This window comes from Mesoplodon densirostris, chromosome 4 (assembly GCF_025265405.1).
Source record: "Mesoplodon densirostris isolate mMesDen1 chromosome 4, mMesDen1 primary haplotype, whole genome shotgun sequence".
Lineage (NCBI taxonomy): Eukaryota > Metazoa > Chordata > Mammalia > Artiodactyla > Ziphiidae > Mesoplodon > Mesoplodon densirostris.
The window spans coordinates 128,562,941-128,587,602 of NC_082664.1; the positions used below are offsets into that span (position 1 = coordinate 128,562,941).

General features: G+C 40.5%; 1 protein-coding gene across 6 annotated transcripts in view; it reads left to right on the top strand.

The window, feature by feature from the left end:
* The window catches only part of SPG21 (SPG21 abhydrolase domain containing, maspardin), a 57,895-nt gene that overhangs the window by 19,478 nt on the left and 13,755 nt on the right, over window positions 1-24,662 (top strand). For 5 of the 6 annotated variants that reach the window (XM_060095246.1, XM_060095244.1, XM_060095242.1 and 2 more), the window contains exons 4-8: window positions 13,899-13,979; window positions 15,103-15,248; window positions 17,187-17,295; window positions 17,970-18,077; window positions 21,139-21,279. In XM_060095246.1, coding sequence (XP_059951229.1) covers window positions 13,899-13,979; window positions 15,103-15,248; window positions 17,187-17,295; window positions 17,970-18,077; window positions 21,139-21,279 — 585 coding nt within the window. Of the gene's footprint in view, window positions 1-13,898; window positions 13,980-15,102; window positions 15,249-17,186; window positions 17,296-17,969; window positions 18,078-21,138; window positions 21,280-22,703; window positions 23,398-24,662 lie in introns of those variants that run through there. The other variant, XM_060095248.1, reaches the window with a different exon arrangement.

Here is a 24,662-nt window from a genome sequence, read left to right on the forward strand (position 1 = left end):
CATGTGGGATCCTCCCGGACTGGGGCACGAACCCGTGTCCCCTGCATCGGCAGGCGGACTCAACCACTGCGCCACCAGGGAAGCCCTCTTTAGTGTTTTGTTTGGATTGCTGCTGCTTTTTTGTGTGTGTATCTATTGTAGATTTTTGGTTTGCAGTTACCATGAGGTTTTGTTATAGCAGTCTATATATACAAGATTGTTTTAAGTGCTGGTCTCTTAATTTCAAATGCATTTCTAACATCTTGCATTTGTACTCTCTTCTAACGATTGCTGGTGTTATCTATCTATCTGTTTATTTATTTATTTATTTTGGCTGCGCTGAGTCTTAGTGGCAGCACGCGGGATCTTTGTTGCAGCATGCGGGATCTTTTAGTTGCGGCATGCGGACTTCTTAGTTGCAGCATGCAGACTTCTTAGTTGCAGCATGCGGACTCTTAGTTGTGGCATGCTTAGTTGTGGCATGCATGTGGGATCTGGTTCACCCACTAGGGATCGAACCCGGGCCTCCTGCATTGGGAACACAGAGTCTTACCCACTGGACCACCAGGGAAGTCCCATGATTGCTGGTTTTCATATCATATTTGTGTGTGGATGATTTCCTACCTTTACTGTATGTTTGCCTTTACTGGTCAGCTTTCCCGTTTGTAATTTTCTTGTTTTTAGTTGTGGCCTTTCTTTTCCATCTAGAGAAGTTCCTTTTAGCATTTGTTGTAAAGCAGGTTTGGTGGTGCTGAATTCTCTTAGCTTTTGCTTGTCCATTAAGCTTTTGATTTCTCCGTCGAATCTGAGTGAGAGCCTTGCTGGGTAGAGTATTCTTGGCTGCATCGCTTTAAATATATTGTGCCACTCCCTTCAGGTCTGCAGAGTTTCTGCTGTAAAATCAGCTGACTGTATGGGGAGTCCTTGTATATGATTTGTTGCTTTTAATATCTTCTCTTTGTCTTTAATTTTTATAAATTTGATTAATATGTTTCTTGGTGTGTTCCTCCTTGGGTTTATGCTATATGGAACTCTCTGGACTTGAGTGTTTCCTTTCCCATGTTAGGGAAGTTTTTGGCTATTATCTCTGCAAATATTTTTTCAGGCCCTTTCTCTCCCTCTTCTTCTGGGACCCCTATAATGTGAATGTTGGTGCATTTAATGTTGTCCCAGAGTTCTCTCAGACTGTCCTCATTTTTTTCATTCTATTTTCTTTTTTTTTTTTTTTTTTGGCGGTACACGGGCCTCTCACTGTTGTGGCCTCTCCCGTTGCAGAGCACAGGCTCTGGACACGCAGGCTCAGCAGCCATGGCTCCCGGGCCCAGCCGCTCCGCGGCATGTGGGATCCTCCCAGACCAGGGCGCGAACGCGCGTCCCCTGCACTGGCAGGCGGACTCCCAACCACTGCGCCACTAGGGAAGCCACCTCATTCTTTTTTCTTTATTCTGTTCTGCAGCAGTGATTTCCACCAACCTGTCTTACAACTCACTTATTCGTTCTTTTGTCTCATTTATTCTGCTATCGATTCCTTCTATTCTATTTTTCATTTCAGTTGTATTGTTCATCTCTGTTCTTTAAAGCTTCTCGCTCTTTGTTTTTTTTTCTACATCTTTATTGGAGTATAATTGCTTTACAATGGTGTGTTGGTTTCTGCTTTATAAGAAAGTGAATCAGTTATACATATACATGTGTTCCCATGTCTCTTCCCTCTTGCGTCTCCCTCCCTCCCACCCTCCCTATCCCACCCCTCTAGGTGGTCACAAAGCACTGAGCTGGTCTCCCTGTGCTCTGAGGCTGCTTCCCACTAGCTATCTATTTTACGTTTGGTAGTATATATATGTCCATGCCACTCTCACTTTGTCCAGCTTACCCATCCCCCTCCCCATATCCTCAAGTCCATTCTCTAGTAGGTCTGTGTCTTTATTCCTGTCTTACCCCTAGGTTCTTCATGACATATTTTTTTGTTAAATTCCATATATATGTGTTAGCATACGGTATTTGTCTTTCTCTTTCTGACTTACTTCACTCTGTATGACAGACTCTAGGTCCATCCACCTCATTACAAATAGCTCTATTTCGTTTCTTTTTATGGCTGAGTAATATTCCGTTGTATACATGTACCACATCTTCTTTATCCATTCATCCGACGATGGACACTTAGGTTGTTTCCATCTCTGGGGTATTGTAAATAGAGCTGCAATGAACACTTTGGTACATGACTCTTTTTGAATTATGGTTTTCTCAGGGTATATGCCCAGTAGTGGGATTGCTGGGTCATATGGTAGTTCTATTTGTAGTTTTTTAAGGAACCTCTATACTGTTCTCCATAATGGCTGTACCACTTCACATTCCCACCAGCAGTGCAAGAGTGTTCCCTTTTCTCCACACCCTCTCCAGCATTTACTGTTTGTAGATTTTTTGATGATGGCCATTCTGACTGGTGTGAGATGATATCTCATTGTAGTTTTGATTTGCATTTCTCTAATGATTAATGATGTTGAGCATTCTTTCATGTGTTTGTTGGCAGTCTGTATATCTTCTTTGGAGAAATGTCTATTTAGGTCTTCTGCCCATTTTTGGATTGGGTTGTTTGTTTTTTTGTTATTGAGCTGCATGAGCCGCTTATAAATTTTGGAGATGAATCCTTTGTCAGTTGCTTCATTTGCAAATATTTTCTCCCATTCTGAGGGTTGTCTTTTGGTCTTGTTTATGGTTTCCTTTGCTGTGCAAAAGCTTTGAAGTTTCATTAGGTCCCATTTGTTTATCTTTGTTTTTATTTCCATCTCTCTAGGAGGTGGGTCCAAAAGGATCTTGCTGTGATTTATGTCATAGTGTTCTGCCTGTGTTTTCCTCTTAAGAGTTTGATAGTTCTGGCCTTACATTTAGATCTTTAATCCATTTTGAGCTTATTTTTGTGTATGGTGTTAGGGAGTGATCTAGTCTCATACTTTTACATGTCCCTGTCCAGTTTTCCCAGCACCACTTATTGAAGAGGCTGTCCTTTCTCCACTGTACATTCCTGCCTCCTTTATCAAAGATAAGGTGACCATATGTGCGTGGGTTTATCTCTGGGCTTTCTATCCTGTTCCATTGATCTATCTTTCTCTTTTTGTGCCGGTACCATACTATCTTGATTACTATAGCTTAGTAGTATAGTCTGAAGTCAGGGAGCCTGATTCCTCCAGCTCCGTTTTTCGTTCTCAAGATTGCTTTGGCTATTCGGGGTCTTTTGTGTTTCCATACAAATTGTGAAATTTTTTGTTCTAGTTCTGTGAAAAATGCCAGTGGTAGTTTGATAGGGATTGCACTGAATCTGTAGATTGCTTTGGGTAGTAGAGTCATTTTCACAATGTTAACTCTTCCAATCCAAGAACATGGTATATCTCTCCATCTATTTGTATCATCATTAATTTCTTTCATCAGTGTCTTATAATTTTCTGCATACAGGTCTTTTCTCTCCTTAGGAAGGTTTATTCCTAGGTATTTTATTCTTTTTGTTGCAGTGGTAAATGGGAGTGTTTTCTTGGTTTCACTTTCAGATTTTTTGTCATTAGTGTATAGGAATGCCAGAGATTTCTGTGCATTAATTTTGTATCCTGCTACTTTACCAAATTCATTGATTAGCTCTAGTAGTTTTCTGGTAGCATCTTTAGGATTCTCTATGTATAGTATCATGACATCTGCAAACAGTGACAGCTTTACTTCTTCTTTTCTGACTTGGATTCCTTTTATTTCCTTTTCTTCTCTGATTGCTGTGACTAAAACTTCCAAAACTATGTTGAAGAAAAGTGGTGAGAGTGGGCAACCTTGTCTTGTTCCTGATCTTAGTGGAAATGCTTTCAGTTGTTCACCATTTAGGACAATGTTGGCTGTGGGTTTGTCATATATGGCCTTTATTATGTTGAGGAAAGTTCCCTCTATGCCTACATTCTGGAGGGTTTTTATCATAAATGGGTGTTGAATTTTGTCAAAAGCTTTCTCTGCATCTATTGAGATGATCCTATGGTTTTCTCCTTCAATTTGTTAATATGGTGTATCACATTGATTGATTTGTGTATATTGTTGAATCCTTGCATTCCTGGAATAAACCCCACTTGATCATGGTGTATGATCCTTTTAATGAGTTGTTGGATTCTGTTTGCTAGTGTTTTGTTGAGGATTTTTGCATCTATGTTCATCAGTGATATTGGCCCGTAGTTTTCTTTCTTTGTGACATCCTTGTCTGGTTTTGGTATCTGGGTGATGGTGGCCTCGTAGAATGAGTTTGGGAGTGTTCCTTCCTCTGAAATTTTTTGGAAGAGTTTGAGAAGGATAGGTGTTAGCTCTTCTCTAAATGTTTGATAGAATTCGCCTGTGAAGCCATGTTGTCCTGGGCTTTTGTTTGTTGGAAGATTTTTAATCAGTTTCAATTTCAGTGCTTGTGATTGGTCTGTTCATATTTTCTATTTCTTCCTGGTTCAGTCTTGGCAGGTTGTACATTTCTAAGAATTTGTCCATTTCTTCCAGGTTGTCCATTTTATTGGCATAGAGTTGCTTGTAGTAATCTCTCATGATCTTTTGTATTTCTGCAGTGTCAGTTGTTACTTCTCCTTTTTCATTTCTAATTCTATTGATTTGAGTCTTCTCCCTTTTTTTCTTGATGAGTCTGGCTAATGGATTATCAATTTTGTTTATCTTCTCAAAGAACCAGCTTTTAGTTTTATTGATCTTTGCTATCGTTTCCTTCATTTCTTTTTCATTTATTTGTGATCTGATCTTTATGATTTCTTTCCTTCTGCTCACTTTGGGGGTTTTTTGTTCTTCTTTCTCTAATTGTTTTAGGTGCAAGGTTAGGTTGTTTATTCGAGATGTTTCCTGTTTCTTAAGGTAGGATTGTATTGCTATAAACTTCCCTCTTAGAACTGCTTTTGCTGCATCCCATAGGTTTTGGTTCGTCGTGTCTCCATTGTCATTTGTTTCTAGGTATTTTTTTATTTCCCCTTTGATTTCTTAAGTGATCACTTCGTTATTAAGTAGCGTATTGTTTAGCCTCCATGTGGTTGTATTTTTTACAGATCTTTTCCTGTAATTGATATCTGGTCTCATAGCGTTGTGGTCAGAAAAGATACTTGATACAATTTCAATTTTCTTTTTTTTTTTTTTTTTGTTAGTTTCTGCTTTATAACAAAGTAAATCAGTCATACATATACATCTGTTCCCACATCCCTTCCCTCATGCATCTCCCTCCCTCCCACCCTCCCCATCCCACCCCTCCAGGCAGTCACAAAGCACCGAGCTGATCTCCCTGTGCTCTGCAGCTGCTTCCCACTATCTATCTACCTTACGTTTGGTAGTGTATATATGTCCATGCCTCTCTTTCGCTTTGTCACAGCTTACCCTTCCCCCTCCCCATATCCTCAGGTCCATTCTCAAGTAGGTCTGTGTCTTTATTCCTGTTTTACCCCTAGGTTCTTCATGACATTTATTTTTAATTCCATATGTATGTGTTAGCATACGGTATTTGTCTTTCTCTTTCTGACTTACTTCACTCTGTATGACAGACTCTAGGTCTATCCACCTCATTATAAATAGCTCAGTTTCGTTTCTTTTTATGGCTGAGTAATATTCCATTGTATATATGTGCCACATCTTCTTTATCCATTCATCCGATGATGGACACTTAGGTTGTTTCCAGCTCCGGGCTATTGTGAATAGAGCTGCAATGAACATTTTGGTACATGTCTCTTTTTGAATTATGGTTTTCTCAGGGTATATGCCTAGTAGTGGGATTGCTGGGTCATATGGTAGTTCTATTTGTAGTTTTTTAAGGAACCTCTATACTGTTCTCCATAATGGCTGTACCACTTCACATTCCCACCAGCAGTGCAAGAGTGTTCCCTTTTCTCCACACCCTCTCCAGCATTTATTGTTTCTAGATTTCTTGATGATGGCCATTCTGACTGGTGTGAGATGATATCTCATTATAGTTTTGATTTGCATTTCTCTAATGATTAATGATGTTGAGCATTCTTTCATGTGTTTGTTGGCAGTCTGTATATCTTCTTTGGAGAAATGCCTATTTAAGTCTTCTGCCCATTTTTGGATTGGCTTGTTTTTTTGCTATTGAGCTGCATGAGCTGCTTATAAATTTTGGAGATGAATCCTTTGTCAGTTGCTTCATTTGCAAATATTTTCTCCCATTCTGAGGGTTGTCTTTTGGTCTTGTTTATGGTTTTCTTTGCTGTGCAAAAGCTTTGAAGTTTCATTAGGTCCCATTTGTTTATCTTTGTTTTTATTTCCATCTCTCTAGGAGGTGGGTCCAAAAGGATCTTGCTGTGATTTATGTCATAGAGTCTTCTGCCTATGTTTTCCTCTAAGAGTTTGATAGTTTCTGGCCTTACATTTAGATCTTTAATCCATTTTGAGCTTATTTTTGTGTATGGTGTTAGGGAGTGATCTAGTCTCATACTTTTACATGTCCCTGTCCAGTTTTCCCAGCACCACTTATTGAAGAGGCTGTCCTTTCTCCACTGTACATTCCTGCCTCCTTTATCAAAGATAAGGTGACCATATGTGCGTGGGTTTATCTCTGGGCTTTCTATCCTGTTCCATTGATCTATCTTTCTCTTTTTGTGCCAGTACCACACTGTCTTCATTGCTGTAGCTTTGTAGTATAGTCTGAAGTCAGGGAGCCTGATTCCTCCAGCTCCGTTTTTTGTTCTCAAGATTGCTTTGGCTATTCGGGGTCTTTTGTTTTTCCAAACAAATTTTGAAATTTTTTGTTCTAGTTCTGTGAAAAATGCCAATGGTAGTTTCATAGGGATTGCATTGAATCTGTAGATTGCTTTGGGTATTAGAGTCATTTTGACAATATTGATTCTTCCAATCCAGGAGCATGGTATATCTCTCCATCTATTTGTATCATCTTTAATTTCTTTCATCAGTGTCTTATAATTTTCTGCATACAGGTCTTTTGTCTTCTTAGGTAGGTTTATTCCTAGATATTTTATTCTTTTTGTTGCAATGGTAAATGGGAGTGTTTTCTTGATTTCATTTTCAGATATTTCATCATTAGTGTACAGGAATGCCAGAGATTTCTGTGCATTAATTTTGTATCCTGCTACTTTACCAAATTCATTGATTAGCTCTAGTAGTTTTCTGGTAGCATCTTTAGGATTCTGTATGTATAGTATCATGTCATCTGCAAACAGTGACAGCTTTACTTCTTCTTTTCCAATTTGGATTCCTTTTATTTCCTTTTCTTCTCTGATTGCTGTGGCTAAAACTTCCAAAACTAGGTTGAATAAGAGTGGTGAGAATGGGCAGCCTTGTCTTGTTCCTGATCTTAGTGGAAATGGTTTCAGTTTTTCACCACTGAGGACAATGTTGGCTGTGCGTTTGTCATATATGGCCTTTATTATGTTGAGGAAAGTTCCCTCTATGCCTACTTTCTGCAGGGTTTTTATCATAAATGGGTATTGAATTTTGTCGAAAGCTTTCTCCGCATCTATGGAGATGATCATATGGTTTTTCTCCTTCATTTTGTTAATATGGTGTATCACATTGATTGATTTGCGTATATTGAAGAATCCTTGCATTCCTGGAATAAACCCCACTTGATCATGGTGTATGATCCTTTTAATGTGCTGTTGGATTCTGTTTGCTAGTATTTTGTTGAGGATTTTTGCATCTATGTTCATCAGTGATATTGGCCCGTAGTTTTCTTTCTTTGTGACATCCTTGTCTGGTTTTGCTATCTGGGTGATGGTGGCCTCGTAGAATGAGTTTGGGAGTGTTCTTTCCTCTGAAATTATTTGGAAGAGTTTGAGAAGGACAGGTGTTAGCTCTTCTCTAAATGTCTGATAGAATTCGCCTGTGAAGCCATGTTGTCCTGGGCTTTTGTTTGTTGGAAGATTTTTAATCACAGTTTCAATTTCAGTGCTTGTGATTGGTCTATTCATATTTTCTATTTCTTCCTGATTCAGTCTTGTCAGGTTGTGCATTTCTAAGAATTTGTCCATTTCTTCCAGGTTGTCCATTTTATTGGCATTGAGTTGCTTGTAGTAATCTCTCATGATCTTTTGTATTTCTGCAGTGTCAGTTGTTACTTCTCCTTTTTCATTTCTAATTCTATTGATTTGAGTCTTCTCCCTTTTTTTCTTGATGAGTCTGGCTAATGGTTTGTCAATTTTGTTTATCTTCTCAAAGAACCAGCTTTTAGTTTTATTGATCTTTGCTATCGTTTCCTTCATTTCTTTTTCATTTATTTGTGATCTGATCTTTATGATTTCTTTCCTTCTGCTCACTTTGGGGGTTTTTTGTTCTTCTTTCTCTAATTGCTTTAGGTGCAGGGTCAGGTTGTTTATTCGAGATGTTTCCTGTTTCTTAAGGTGGGATTGTATTGCTATAAACTTCCCCCTTAGAACTGCTTCTGCTGCGTCCCATAGGTTTTGGGTCGTCGTGTCTCCATTGTCATTTGTTTCTACGTATTTTTTGATTTCCTCTTTGATTTCTTCAGTGATCACTTCGTTATTGAGTACTGTATTGTTTAGCCTCCATGTGTTTGTATTTTTTACAGATCTTTTCCTGTAATTGATGTCTAGTCTCATAGCATTGTGGTCGGAAAAGATACTTGATACAATTTCAATTTTCTTAAATTTACCAAGGCTTGATTTGTGACCCAAGATATGATCTATCCTGGAGAATGTTCCATGAGCACTTGAGAAAAATGTGTATTCTGTTGTTTTTGGATGGAATGTCCTATAGATATCAATTAAGTCCATCTTGTTTTTTTTTTTTTTTTTTTCTTTTTTGCGGTACGCGGGCCTCTCACTGCTGTGGCCTCTCCCGTTGTGGAGCACAGGCTCCGGACGCGCAGGCTCAGCGGCCATGGCTCACGGGCCCAGTCGCTCCGCGGCATGTGGGATCTTCCCGGTCCGGGGCACAAACCCGTGTCCCCTGCATCGGCAGGCGGACTCTCAACCACTGCGCCACCAGGGAAGCCCGTCCATCTTGTTTAATGTATCATTTAAAGCTTGTGTTTCCTTATTTACTTTCATTTTGGGTGATCTGTCCATTGGTGAATGTGGGGTGTTAAAGTCCCCTTCTATGAATGTGTTACTGTCGATTTCCCCTTTTATGGCTGTTAGCATTTGCTTTATGTATTGGGGTGCTCCTATGTTGGGTGCATAAATATTTACAATTGTTATATATTCTTCCTGGATCGATCCCTTGATCATTATGTAGTGTCCTTCTTTGTCTTTTCTAAGAGTCTTTATTTTAAAGTCTATTTTGTCTGATATGAGAATTGCTACTCCAGCTTTCTTTTGGTTTCCATTTGCATGGAATATCTTTTTCCATCCCCTTCCTTCAGTCTGTATGTGTCTCTAGGTCTGAAGTAGGTCTCTTGTAGACAGCATATATATGGGTCTTGTTTTTGTATCCATTCAGCCAGTCTGTGTCTTTTGGTGGGAGCATTTAATCCATTTACATTTAAGGTAATTATCGATATGTATGTTCCTTTTCCCATTTTCTTAATTGTTTTGGGTTTGTTATTGTAGGTCTTTTCCTTCTCCTGTGTTTCTTGCCTAGAGAAGTTCCTTTAGCATTTGTTGTAAAGCTGGTTTGGTGGTGCTGAATTCTCTCAGCTTTTGCTTGTCTGTAAAGGTTTTAATTTCTCCATCAAAGCTGAATGAGATCCTTGTTGGATAGAGTAATCTTGGTTGTAGGTTTTTCTCCTTCATCACTTCAGATATGTCCTGCCAGTCCCTTTTGGCTTGCAGAGTTTCTGCTGAAAGATCAGCTGTTAACCTTATGGGGATTCCCTTGTGTGTTATTTGTTGTTTTTCCCTTGCTGCTTTTAATATGTTTTCTTTGTATTTAATTTTTGACAGTTTGATTAATATGTGTCTTGGCATGTTTCTCCTTGGATTTATCCTGTATGGAACTCTCTGTGCTTTCTGGACTTGATTAACTATTTCCTTTCCCATATTAGGGAAGTTTTCAACTATAATCTCTTCAAGTATTTTCTCAGTCCCTTTCTTTTTCTCTTCTTCTTCTGGAACCCCTATAATTCTAATGTTGGTACATTTAATGTTGTCCCAGAGGTCTCTGAGACTGTCCTCAGTGCTTTTCATTCTTTTTTCTTTATTCTGCTCTGCAGTAGTTATTTCCACTATTTTATCTTCCAGGTCACTTATCCGTTCTTTTGCCTCAGTTATTCTGCTATTGATCCCATCTAGAGTATTTTAAATTTCATTTATTGTGTGTTCATCATTGCTTGTTTCATCTTTCGTTCTTCTAGGTCCTTGTTAAATGTTTCTTGCATTTTCTCTATTCTATTTCCAGATTTTGGATCATCTTTACTATCATTATTCTGAATTCTTTTTCAGGTAGACTGCCTATTTCCTCTTCATTTGTTAGGTCTGGTGGGTTTTTATCTTGCTCCTTCATCTGCTGTGTGTTTTTCTATCTTCTCATTTTGCTTATCTTACTGTGTTTGGGGTCTCCTTTTTGCAGGCTGCAGGTTCCCGTTGTTTTTGGTGTCTGTCCCCAGTGGCTAAAGTTGGTTCTGTGGGTTGTGTATGCTTCCTTGTGGAAGGGACTAGTGCCTGTGTTCTGGTGGATGAGGCTGGATCTTGTCATTTTTGTGGGCAGGTCCACGTCTGGTGGTGTGTTTTGGGGTGTCTGTGGACTTACTATGATTTTATGCAACATCTCTGCTAATGGGTGGGTTGTGTTCCTGTCTTATTAGTTGTTTGGCATAGGTGTCCAGCACTGTAGCTTGCTGGTCGTTGAGTGAAGCTGGGTGCTGGTGTTGAGATGGAGATCTCTGGGAGATTTTCACCGTTTGATATTATGTGGAGCTGGGAGGTCTCTTGTGGATCAGTGTCCTGAAGTTGGCTCTCCCACCTCAGTGGCACACCACTGACTCCTGGCTGCAGCACCAGGAGCCTTTCAACCACATGGGTCAGAATAAAAGGGAGAAAAAGTAGAAAGAGAGAGAGAGAGAGAGAGAGAGAGAGGGAGAGAGGGAGAGAGAGAGAGAGAGAGAGGGAGAGAGAGAAAGAAAGAAAGAAACAGCATAAAATAAAATAAAGTAAGATAAAATAAAAGTTATTAAAATAAGAAATAATTATTAAGAAAAAAATGTTTTTAAAAAGAGAAAAAAACGGACAGATAGAACCCTAGGACAAATGGTGGACTCAAAGCTATACAGACAAAATCTCACACAGAAGCATACACATACACACTCACAAAAAGAGGAAAAGGGGAAAAAATCATAAATCTTGCTCTCAAAGTCCACCTCCTCAATTTGGGATGATTCATTATCCACTCAGGTATTCCACAGATGCAGGGTACATCAAGTTGATTGTGGAGCTTTAATCCACTGCTCCTGAGGTTGCTGGGAGAGATTTCCCTTTCTCTTCTTTGTTCACACAGCTCCTGGGGCTCAGCTTTGGATTGGGCCCCACCTCTGCGTGTAGGTCGCTGGAGGGCGTCCGTTCTTCGCTCAGACAGGACGGGGTTAAAGGAGCAGCTGCTTCGGGTCTCTGGCTCACTCAGGCCTGGGGAAGGGAGGGGTACGGAGTGCGGGGCGAGCGTGCGGTGGCAGAAGCCAGCGTGACGTTGCACAGCCTGAGGTGTGCCGTGCTTTCTCCCGGGGAAGTTGTCCCTGGATCCCGGGACCGTGGCAGTGGTAGGCTGCACAGGCTCTTTGGAAGGGAGGTGTGGAGAGTGACCTGTGCTCGCAAACAGGCGCCGGCAGCAGCAGCCCCAGCGTCCCATGCCCGTCTCTGGGATCCGCACTGTTAGCTGCGGCTCGCGCCGGTCTCTGGAGCTCCTTTAAGCAGTGCTCTTAAACCCCTCTCCTCGCGCACCAGGAAACAAAGAGGGAAGAAAAAGTCTCTTGCCTCTTCGGCAGGTCCAGAGTTTTTCCCTGACTCCCTCCCGGCTAGCTGTGGTGCAGTAACCCCTTCAGGCTGTGTTCACGCCGCCAGTCCTCTCCCTGCGCTCCCACCAAAGCCTGAGCCTCAGCTCCCAGCCCCACCCACCCCGTTGGGTGAGCAGACAAGCCTCTCGGGCTGGTGAGTGCTGGTCGGCACCGATCCTCTGTGCGGGAATCTCTCTGCTTTGCCCTCTGCACCCCTGTTGCTGCTCTCTCCTCCACGGCCCCAAAGCTCCCCCCCTCCGCCACCCACAGTCTCTGCCCGCGAAGGGGCTTCTAGTGTGTGGAAACCTTTCCTCCTTCACGGCTCCCTCCCACTGGTGCAGGTCCCGTCCCTATTCTTTTGTCTCTGTTTATTCTTTTTTCTTTTGCCCTGCCCAGGTACGTGGGGAGTTTCTTGCCTTTTGGGAAGTCTGAGGTCTTCTGCCAGCGTTCAGTAGGTGTTCTGTAGTTGTTCCACGTGTAGATGTATTTCTGATGTATCTGTGGGGAGGAAGGTGATCTCAGCGTCTTACTCTTCTGCCATCTTCCCCCTCCCAGCTCTTTCTTAAACATTTCTTGTATCTTCTCGATCTGTGCCTCCATTCTTTTACTGAGATCTTTACTATCATTACTCTGAATTCTTTTTCAGGTAGCGTGCCTATCCCCACTTCACTTAGTTGTTCTTCTGGGGTTTTGTCTTGTTCTTTCATGTGGAATATATTTCTCTGCATCTCATTTTGTCTAATTTTCTGTGTTTGTGGTCTCTGTTCCTCGGGCGTCTCATTATGGCTTCTTTGTCTTTGGGTATAGAATATTTTTTTGGTAGGCTCAAGTGTTTTTTGTCAGCAGTTAGTTGTGATTTTGGTGTTTTCATGAGAGGAGGTGAGCTCAAGTCCTTCTACTCCACCATCTTGTCTCCAGCTTTCTTTTTTCCCTTTGTGCTTCCAGTCTCACTTGCTCATAGAGTCCTGCATGCAGAGACTTTCCACCTGGTACTTCAAGCCGGAGTTTCTAGTGTGAAATGGCTGTGCTTGACACCTCAGCTCTGCTACACTCCGTAAGGCACAGACATTTTTAAATTAAAGGGTTCATAAAAATGTCATCTCCTTTCTTTTAGGCTGTCATCTGACTCAAATTCTCAAATTTGCAGCTAGGGAGAGTCTGTTCTCCATCCTGCCTCAGAAAAGTGGAATTCTATCCACAAGTGGGATTTTAATAGTAAAAGTAACATATTACATCATATCTGAAATTATCCCATAATTTACATGGCAGTATCTATCCCAGTGATTTGTCAATGGCAAAATGAATCTAAGTGCTTAAAACAGCAAGCCTTTAAGATGGGTTTTACATGTATTAAAGAGAGGGGAACTCTTAGGTGACAAGCCTGAGTCTCCTAGAAAGGAATTAATGACTTGTGTTTCTTTTTCTTCATTATTGTCAACATTAATAGGCTACTTAGGGTCAAGCATCTGAAATTTTTGGTCACAAACAAAAGTACTACAAGAAATCAGAGAGAATGACTAAGTCATTAAAAGTAGAGGAACAATTTTATTGAATACTGCCTTAAAGAAATGCTACCAAAAAGAGAGGAAACTCTCCTTAGAACAGATTTTATTTCTTGTTCTCCTGAGCCATAATTCAGAACGAAATTGGTTTAAAGGGAAAACAGAATTTCTTTATTTGAATGGGTTCTGCTCTGTTCATCCTTGAACCTCAGAGTTTCTTAGCTATTTGGAAAGGAAATTGATGTGAATTAAAATTGTTGTGTACTTAATATCACTAAAGTGTGCTTTTTTATTTTTATTTGTTAAATTGTTCTATTAGATAAAATGTGAATTTTGAAGTTTAGGATAAGATGAGAGCTTATTTTCCACATATTTTGAATAAGGAGCAGAGATTAAGCAAATGAGAAATGCTATTATGAAATTCCTAAATTTTTCAGATATATATGAGTTGTATTTTACCTCTACAGTTTTTAAAATAAATTTTAAATTTATTGTTATTATTCTAGTTGCAGTATCCAGTTTATTGGGACCATCTTGAATTCTGTGATGGATTCAGAAAACTTTTAGACCATTTACAGTTGGATAAAGTGAGTCCCTTGAAACTAATTATTCACATGTGATTTTAATGCAACATTTATTGATACATTGTTAAGTCTGGTGTTGTCTTTTATTTTTTAATAACAGCTCTTTTGAGATAGAATTCACATACTGTACAGTTTACCCTTTTAAAGTGTATAATTCACTGTTTTTTAATATATTCACAGTATGTACAACCATCACCACAGTCAATTTTTGAACATTTTTCCACCCCAAAAAGAAACCCCATACTTAGCAGTCACTCCCCACCCTTCCTCCCTGGAGCCCTGTTTCTATGGATTTGCCTATTTTGGATATTTTATGTAAATGGAATCATGTAATTTGTGGTCTTTTGTGACTGGCTTTTTTCACTTAGCATAACACTTTCAGGGTTCATCAATGTTGCAGATTATATCAATATTTCATTCCTTTTTATTGTCAAATAATATCCCATTGTATGGATATAACACATTTTATTTATCCATTCATCATTTGGTTTGTTTCCATTGGTTAGTTATTATGAGTAATGTTGCTATGAACATTCTTTTTTTTTTTTTTTTTTTTTTTTGCGGTATGCGGGCCTCTCACCGCCGTGGCCCCTCCCGTTGCGGAGCACAGGCTCCGGATGCGCAGGCCCAGCGGCCATGGCTCACGGGCCCAGCCGCTCCGCGGCATATGGGATCCTCCCAGACCGGGGCACGAACCCGTATCCCCTGCATCGGCAGGCGGACTCTCAACCACTGCGCCACCAGGGAGGCCCGCTATGAACATTCTTATACAAGTTTTTGTGTAGACAGATGTTTTCAGTTCTCTTGGGTACCTGCCTAGGAGTGGAATTACCAAATCATAGTTTTCTTAAACAGAAACTACAAAGTAGTTTAATTTTCTAATGCAATCTATGAATAATATTTTTTAACTTGTGTAATTTATATGCACAGTTGTATTTTTTCTTGACAGGGTGTAGACTTTGCATTTAAATACAATATTTCCTAAACTTCTAACTGCTGTAAATATTTCAGTCTAATGACTGGTGATGACATTGTATTCTGTGGTTGGTGATAATTAAAACAATTTTTTTTTGATACTTCAAGATTGATCATTGTTCTTAGGATCCTTGTGTTTGTTTCCAATTAGGTTCATCTCTTTGGGGCTTCTTTGGGAGGCTTTTTGGCCCAGAAGTTTGCTGAATACACTCACAAATCTCCCAGAGTCCATTCTCTCATCCTCTGCAATTCCTTCAGTGACACTTCTATCTTTAACCAAACATGGACTGCAAACAGGTAAGAATGTAAACATTCAACCAACATTTTTTTTATTTTCAGTGGAATTTTGAAAATGTTGGCTTTTGGTTTTTCAATGCATTAGGGAGGGAGAGGCCATATATACTTGTGTCTTTTGAAACCACCCTGGCTTTTAAAATTAGAAACAATCACCTTTGGAAAAGAAAAGAATTGAAAGACTTCTAAATTCAGTTGTTTCCATTACTCTAAATCATTGTCTAGCTTTGTTTACTATATGTTCACATGCCTTTACAGTTTAGTGCATATGTAACTGATACTGTGTTCTGCTTGCTCCACTTAGTATTTTGTGTACACAGTCCTGTTATAGTTTTTTAAGGCCTTTGGCTTCCCCCAATTTTTCATCATGTTCTACTGTAAATCTTTGTATAAATTACTTTTGTTCCTTCCCTTTCTGGGTTATTTTCTTGAGATATGTTCCCCAAAAGGGAGAGATTAGAGCATTTAGTCTGTCAGCAGATGTTCTGCACATCTTGACACTTTTACAACGTTAGTCTGCTTTTTAGAAAGATGGAAATGGTGGAATGCTTTGCGGGGCAACTAGTGGGGTACCTGTTTCCTCTGAGCCATCCCTTTATTGATTTAATCATTTTAATTAACTTGATAGATGTCTAATGGTACCTTAAAGCTGACGTGATATTTCTTTCATTGCTAGCAAGGCTAGGCTCTACCCCAAAAAGCAGCCTAGTAACTAAACCTACCTGTGTGATCAGATTGGTTTTCACATAATGTTCTAGGTAAACATTGTTTTCATGGTTTTCACATCTACTCAACATTCACTCTGATTTTTTAAATATTTCTCCTGATATTTTCTCAGTTGTTTACTCAACATTCATGCAGCAATTTCTTATATACATCAGACACAGATACTTCATGTCCAGATGATTCTTCATGTTGTTTTAATTGTCAGAAGCCAAGACTTCCCCCACTTTGTTTGTGCTCTTGCATATCAGCTACTTTTTATCAAATGTCTGAGTACTTACTATGTGCCACACAGAGGCTGCAGGGGCAAACAGAGCCAAGAGGATGCACCCTCTACAGAGCACACCTAGGCAGCATCACCTTTAGAAGATAAGGAGCTGTGGGGTAGAGAACTTAGAAAGATCACTGAAGGTGACTGAAAGATGGCTGTCTGGTCCTTGTGAGGGAAGCCCACTGAGAATATGCATCAGAAGGTGGTCTGCACGTGTTTTGTGGTTTTTTTTTTTTTTTGGCTGCAGCCTGTGGGATCTTAGTTCCCTGACCAGGGATCGAACCCACGTGCCCTGCATTGGAAGCATGGAGTCCTAACCATTGGACCACCAGGGAAGTCCCTGGTCTATACCTTTTATAAGTCATTTTCAGCATAGGGTAGAGAAATTCATGTTTATCCTGTATAATGGCTCTCAGTGTAATTAGTGGAGTAAATACTAATGACAGATCACATATAGAAATACATAAAGATTGAGTTGCTTTGAATTAGCCCAGTTGAACCCAGTAGTTGCAATAGGAGGTATAATAACTCTGATTTTCCTATTTTGAAATCTATCTTTAATCAAAAGGTGATATAAACCTTAAGGTTGATATGGTAAGTGTTCACTTTACTGCAAATAGGTTAGCCATTGGAAATAAGACCAAATAGAAAATAAAATCTTGGAATCATCAGAATGTCTACCTCTGTAATGGCATTTTGAAATATTGCTTATAATTATTCCAAATCCCCAAAAGTTGGATCATATTAAACCATAACTCAGAGCTTGAGAAAATGCATACAAAAACTAGATGCTTCAAAACTAGCTCTTTAAAGGAAGGGACTAGGTTTTTTTTAATCTCTAGGTCCCAAGTACCTAGCTAATATGAAGCTTCAGTGTTGAATGAATATTTGCCATTTATGTGTAGTCTTGGAAATTTAAATTATCAGGTCTTTTTTTTTTTTAACAGCTTTTGGCTGATGCCATCATTTATGCTCAAAAAAATAGTTCTTGGAAACTTTTCATCTGGCCCAGTGGACCCTATGATGGCTGATGCCATTGACTTCATGGTGGACAGGGTAAGGATCATGACCTTGGGGTGGGGACACCTTGTACTCGGAATTTTCATGTCCACTTGGTTCCTGAAGAAATACGTGTCTCACTGTGTACTAGAGGTATTTGTTAAGCATTCTTCCATATTAACTTTACTACATCCAGACAGATATTCCTGCTGCTAAGTAATTCATCAGAATCACTTGGGGGAGCTTTTAAAAATACAGATTCTAAGGCCTCACACCAGACCATTGAACTAGAATCCCTGGCCGAGGGTGCTGGGAATCTGTGTTTTTACTTCACCCCTCCTCCTTCACCTCCCCAGGTAAGTGTGACGGAGCAGGTCTGTGGACTTGCATTTAGGAACTACTGGGATAGACGTTTTTCTTCGGAGGCCTCTACTTAAATGTCTGTCTGTCCTCTTGGAGCTGCTGGAATTGGCTTGGTACCCACAGGCACCTGGTGGGAGAGTCGGCTCAGGTTGAGGGCTGTGGAAGGCCAGGTGCCCAGAATAGAAAAATGTCACCACTTGCAAGGCCCAGTTATGGTCTCAAATACACTGTGTTTCCTCAGTGGTGACCATACTGGCCCCACCACACATAATGCCACCTTTCTAAGCACAGATATTATCTGTGGATTTAATGTAAATGTGAAAAACAAAATAAATTTTTAAAAAACTCACCTTTGTTTCTTGCTGCAGCTGGAAAGTTTGGGGCAGAGTGAACTGGCTTCAAGACTTACCCTGAATTGTCAAAATTCTTATGTGGAACCTCATAAAATTCGGGACATCCCTGTAACCATCATGGACGTAAGTTTTCTTTTAAGTAAAATAGATGCTTTGCTTTTTCTATATGTATATGTCAAGATCCACCTTATAATTATTTTATGATTTTTCAGTGTGCCTCTTCAAATACTGCCTTGGATTTTCTTTTTTTTACCCCCCAGCTTTATCAAATCCAAAATAATCTTTTATTGCTTATCCTGTGTTTTTCCTGGCAGGAATAACACCATTGAAATCAAAGTAAATTTAAACAAACATGGTAGTCCTTACCCATTTTGGTTTGCTTTGCTATTCTCATCAACAGAGATTGCTCTTTAGACTAAATTACAAATCTGGGCAGTAAAGTGAAGGTGCCTCGTGAGTGCAGAGAATCAAGAATTCCATAAAGTCTAACACAAAAACTTGCTTCTTATATATTTTTTAATTGTAGTGAAATATACATAACAAAATTCACCATTTAAATCACTTTTAAGTGTACAGAGCAGTGGCATTAAGTACATTTACAGTGTGGTCCAACTGCCACTGTTATCTCCAGAACTTTCCATCATCCCAAACTGAAACTCTGTACCCATTAAACAATAATTCCCCATTCCCCCCCAGTCCCTACTACTAACCTTTATCTTACTTTTTTTCTCTATGAATTTGCCTATTCTAGGTACCTCATACAAGTGGAATCATATAATTATCCTTTTGTATTTGGCTTGTTTCACTTACTTAGCATAATGTTTTCAAGGTTCATCCATGTTACAGTGTCATTCCCTTTTAAGGTTGAATTATACTCCATTGTACGCATATACCAGCTTTTGTTTATCTTCTCATCTACTGACAGATATTTGAGTTGTTTCCACCTTTTGGCTATTGTGAACATTGGTGTACAAATACCCATTTGAGTTCCTGCTTTCAATTCTTTTGGGTAGTTCATATCTAGAAGTAGAATTGCTGAATCATTTGGTAATTCTATATTTAACTTTTTGAGGAACTGCCTTATCGTCTTCCACAGGGGCTGTACCATTTTACATTCCCACTAGCAATGCATAAGGTTTCCAATTTCTCCATATTCTCTCCAGCACTTGTTGTTTTCTGTTTTTTTTGATAGTAGCCACCCTAGTGGATGTGAAGTGGTATCTTACTGTGGCTTTGACTTTTTATTTTATTTTATTTATTTTTTTTTCTTTTTGCGGTATGCGGGCCTCTCACTGTTGTGGCCTCTCCCGTTGCGGAGCACAGGCTCCGGATGCACAGGCCCCGCGGCCATGGCTCACGGGCCCAGCCGCTCCGCGGCATATGGGATCCTCCCAGATCGGGGCACGAACCCGTATCCCCTGCATCGGCAGGCGGACTCTTAACCACTGCGCCACCAGGGAGGCCCTGACTTTTTATTTTAATCATATAACTGTTCTGTCTCATAATGGATTTATTCCTAAATGCAAGTAACATGGTTTTTTTTTTTTTTTTTTTTTTTTTTTTCACGGTGCACGGGCCTCTCACTGTTGTGGCCTCTCCCGTTGCGGAGCACAGACTCCGGATGCGCAGGCTCAGCGGCCATGGCTCACGGGCCCAGCCGCTCCGCAGCATGTGGGATCTTCCCGGACCGGGGCACGAACCCGTGTCCTCTGCATCGGCAGGCGGACTCTCAACCACTGTGCCACCAGGGAAGCCCTAACATGGTATTTTTAAGAACTGATTTTTATCAGGAAATGATCCATTACAAACATGTACAATAACTTATCATTCTCCACTATAATTCCTACATTCCAACATTTACCATGACACAGAGCAAGCTTTCCAATACTCTCAGTGAAATATACGGTCCTCACAGTGCATTTGCTCTGCCTGCCCTTTCAAAGTTGTGTTCACCACTTGGGTACATGGTCACTTAAAACTGTCTACAAGTTTTAGCAAGGTGGAGATGCACCTATTTTTATTTTCATGGGTTCTTCTGTTTCTTTTAAATTACTTTGAATAATTTTTTGCGCGTGCATAAACATAAATTTGTATGAGTACTGAAAGATTCTAGAGTCATATATTCCAAACTTATGACAGTGGCTCCCCCAGAAAAGGGTCTCGACTTATACTATAAAAATTTTTTTTCAATTCTTTTTCACCGAGCATACACTACTTATATAACTTTTTATTTTTTTAATAAAATTTTCTTTTTTCTCTTTTTTTAAATAAATTTATTTATTCATGGCTGCACTGAGTCTTCATTGTTGTGCCTGGGCCTAGTTGTGGCAAGTGGGGGCTACTGTTTTTTGTGGTGCATGGGCTTCTCATTGTGGTGGCTTCTCTTGTTGCGGAGCACAGGCTCAGTAGTTGTGGCGCATGGGCTTAGTTGCTCTGCGGCATGTGGGATCTTCCCAGGCCAGGGCTTGAACCCATGTCCCCTGCATTGGCAGGTGGATTCTTAACCACTGCGCCACTAGGGAAGTCCCTATAACTGTTTTTAAATTAATAATAAGTTCTTTTGGGGTTTCGGGATCTTTTTGAAATTGGTATTTTCAACGATTGTTCGTGGGACTTCCCTGGTGGCTCAATGGTTAAGAATCCGCCTGCCAATGCTGGGGACATGAGTTCGATCCCTGGTCCTGGAAGATCCCACATGACACAAAGCAACTAAGCCCATGCGCCACAACTCCTGAGCCCGTGGGTCACAACTGCTGAAGCCCATGTGCCTAGAGCCCATGCTCCACAAGAGAAGCCACTGCAATGAGAAGCCACACACGACAACAAAGAGTAACTCCCACTCACCTCAACTAGAGAAAGCCCCCACAGCAACAAAGACCCAACACAGCCCAAAAAAAAAAATTGCTATTAATATTCTGTTAATTTAGTTAACTATGTTTGAGGACAAAGGAAATTCATGGTAGAATTTTTTCTGCTAAACAATGCAGGAGACATTTGGCAATAAAATCTGTATTAATGTTTGTTTTACATTGGAGTTAGAGTCACCAGGGATGAGCAAGAGGGCTCTAGAAGGGTTCAGCCATGTCTCTTGAAAGGAATGCTTGGCGGTGGGGGTGGGGGGCACTTTGCTGAACGTGAAAAGAACACATTGAAATAACAGTTTGGGCCTCATGTTCTTTTAAAGGTGTTTGACCAGAGTGCACTTTCAACTGAAGCTAAAGAAGAAATGTACAAACTGTATCCTAATGCCCGGAGAGCTCACCTGAAAACAGGAGGCAATTTCCCATACCTGTGCAGAAGTGCAGAGGTGAATCTCTATGTACAGGTAGGTCCTAGGTTGGAACCCAGAGCACTTTGAACCCAGAGCCTGGTTTGGAACATAAAGTTTTTTTTTTTTTTTTTTGGTGGTCGAGTAAGAGAACTACAGAATTCTCTGTAAGAATGAAGCATTGACTTGATAAAGGTGGTCTACATTAGTAACTTACAGGAGAATTCAAGCATATTAGAGACACCTGGGGGACTCTATGCCCACTATCCCTTTTCTAAGAACCACAGGCCTGAACTGACACACTGAAGCAGCTGTTTGGTACAATGGGACCTTGGCTCCTGGGCGCAATGAATTCAGCCAGAGCAGGACACCAGACTTAAATGGAGTCAATCTGAATCCCATGAAGTGACTTCTTGGTCTAATTTTAATGCATTAAAACACATGCACACAAACAAACAAACACCACTTCTTCTCATACCTGCCTAAATGGATATTAGAATAGTGGTGAGAAATGGTTGCTTTGCAATTTGACAAGTAGTATCAAGAGCCTTAAAAAGCCAGTCACGTTCTTTGATCCTGTTGTCCATGTGTGGCAACAGATCCTGAGGAGAGGATCATAAATACAAAAACACTTGATTTCCAGAGATAGCCCTTATGGTGCTAGAACAGCAGAGGAAGGTAAGATGTAAATAACAATTTGTAGTTACCTGGAAAGACTGGCTACATATTAAGTGAGGAACAAAGATCCCAAATTGTGGTTTTGTGGTTTTGGTTTCTTTTTGGTTTTTGCCTGTGTTGGGTCTTCATTGCTGCATGCGGGCTTTCTCTGGTTGCAGCAAGCAAGGGCTACTCTTCATCGTAGTGCGTGGGCTTCTCATTGCGGTGGCTTTTCTTGTTGCAGAGCACAGGGTCTAGGCACGCAGGCTTCAGTATTTGTGGCACATGGGCTCAGTAGTTGTGGCTTGCGGGCTCTAGAGCACAAGCACAGTAGTTGTGGCACACGGGCTTAGTTGCTCCACAGCATGTGGGATATTCCCGGACCAGGGCTTGAACCCATGTCCCCTGCATTCGCAGGCAGATGCTTAACCACTGCACTGCCAGGGAAGTTCCGAAATTCTGGTTTTTAAAAATTGTTGGACTTTTCTGTTTTCTAATTTTTCTAATTAGTATGTATTACTCTAATTTTTTAGTGTATATATTTTTTTTTATTGAGGTATAGTTGATTTACAATATTAGTTTCAGGTGTTCTATATAGTGATTCAACATTTTTAGAGATATTACATTTAAAGTTACTATAAAATATTGGCTATATTCCCTGTGCTGTACAATATATTTTTCTAGCTTATTTTATACGTAGTAGTTTGTACCTTTTAACCCCCTGACCTTATCTTGCCCATTCCCCCAGTACTCTGTAATTTTAGAACTAGGAACCATTAATACACAACAGTGATGTTTAAAATAATTATTCTGCATTTCTGCAGATACATTTGCTGCAATTCCATGGAACCAAATATGCGGCTATAGACCCATCGATGGTCAGTGCTGAGGAGCTCGAGGTGCAGAAAGGCAACCTTGGCATCAGTCAGGAGGAGCAGTAGCCGTTAGAGTTGGCTGTTAGTGATGAGTGATCCAGGGTGTTCGTACAATCAGTGACATCAGTGCCCACCAGTCGGCCTCTCTCTTCGGTTTGTCAGGTTCACCGGTTATCACTGTGTTTGGAACTAGGACTGATTGTCATCTTCGTGACAGGCGGCAGCTCTTCTAAGCCAGTGTAACTATTCCCTCTTCAGTATTTTTTTTAGCTTTTGAACTTAAAGAAGTACTTTTGAAGATTCCCATTTTAAGAATTGTGAAAATTTTGCTACCAAAGTCTTCACCACTCTGTTGTTAAGTGAATGTTAATTTCTGAATTTGGGGATTCTGTGGATTTTTTTCCTTTCCTTTCTTCCTGTTATTTGCTGTAAATCCTGCACATCCACATAGTGTATCAGAAGGACATTGGTTATTTTTATGTTTTCTTGGTTACAATGTAACAGAGTGCCAAGGCTGTCACCCACTGTTTGCTCTCCTGCAAATGAACTACTTCTAATTTCCAGTTAAGCAAATTGTTTTCCGTTTTGGCTGTTGTCTTTCTACGCATTACAGTCTTTGGAATAAAAATTCAATTTGAGTGAATGGCTTTTGTGATTATCATAGCTGCCAACTGGGCTACCTACACATAGGACTCTCTGAGAAGCAGACTGGTGTTTGCCAAGCCTGTGTGTCTTTAGGTTTAGTTACTTAGTCTCTCTAAAGTGCAGTTTGCTCATTGTTAGATTCCAGAAACAATCCTTTATTGAGCTGCTGCTATGTGCAAGGTACTTTTCATACCTGCTTTTTTTCCCCCTCAGTGGAAGATTCTAAACACACATAAAGTAGAGAAAATAGTATAATGAACTACATCCCCATTACCCAGTTTCAAAAATTATCAACTCATGGACTGTGTTGTATCACCACTTACCCAACCCTCACTTTTTCCACACATACTCCTATGACTGAATCATTTTAAGGCAATGTCTGATACCTTATTTCATCTGTACATTTCTATATGTACCTTCAAGAGATAAAATAATGCCATTTTCACACTAAAAAATTCACCAATAATTCCTTCATACTAACACCCAGTCAATGTTCTTATTTGTGATTATCTCATAAATGTCTTTTTACAGTTGACTTGTTCTAATCAGCTTCCAAAGTTGACACTGTTGAAAGACGAGAAACTACAAAAAAGGTCTTCTACAACTAAAGATAATATAAAGAAGGAACCACTGCAAGACGGGCAGGAGGGGTGGAGTCGCAATATAGCCAAGTCCCATACCCCCAGGTTGGGGACCGACATACGGGAGAATTGCAATTGCAGCGGTTCTCCCAAAAGAGGGTTCCAAGCCCCAAGTCAGGCTCCCCATCCCAAGGGTCCTGCACTGGCAAGATGAGCACCCAGAGCATTTGGCTTTAAAAGGCAAAAGGGGCTTACTTTCAGGAGTACCAGAGGGCTGGCAGAGACAGAGACTTCACTCTCAAACGCCTCACAGAAAATCTCACATGCTCCAGGACCCAGGGCAGGAGCAGTGATTATAAAGGAGCCTGGGTGACACCTACTTGCTGCTCTTAGAGAATCTCCTGGAGAGGCAGGAGGCAACTGCAGCTCACCCTAGGGACATAGTCACTGGCAGCAGCCATTCTTGGGAGCTCATTCTACCATGTGGACACTGGTGCTGGCAAGTCATTATGCAATCCTCCCTCCAGCTTATTAGCTCCAGCACCCAGCCTGGCCCTGGCCCAACAGCCTATAGGCACTACTGCTGGGATACCTTAGGCCAAGCAACTAACTGGGTGGGGACACAGCTCTACCCACCATCAGGCTGCCTTGAGACCCCATGAGCCCCCAGCCACCTCTGGAC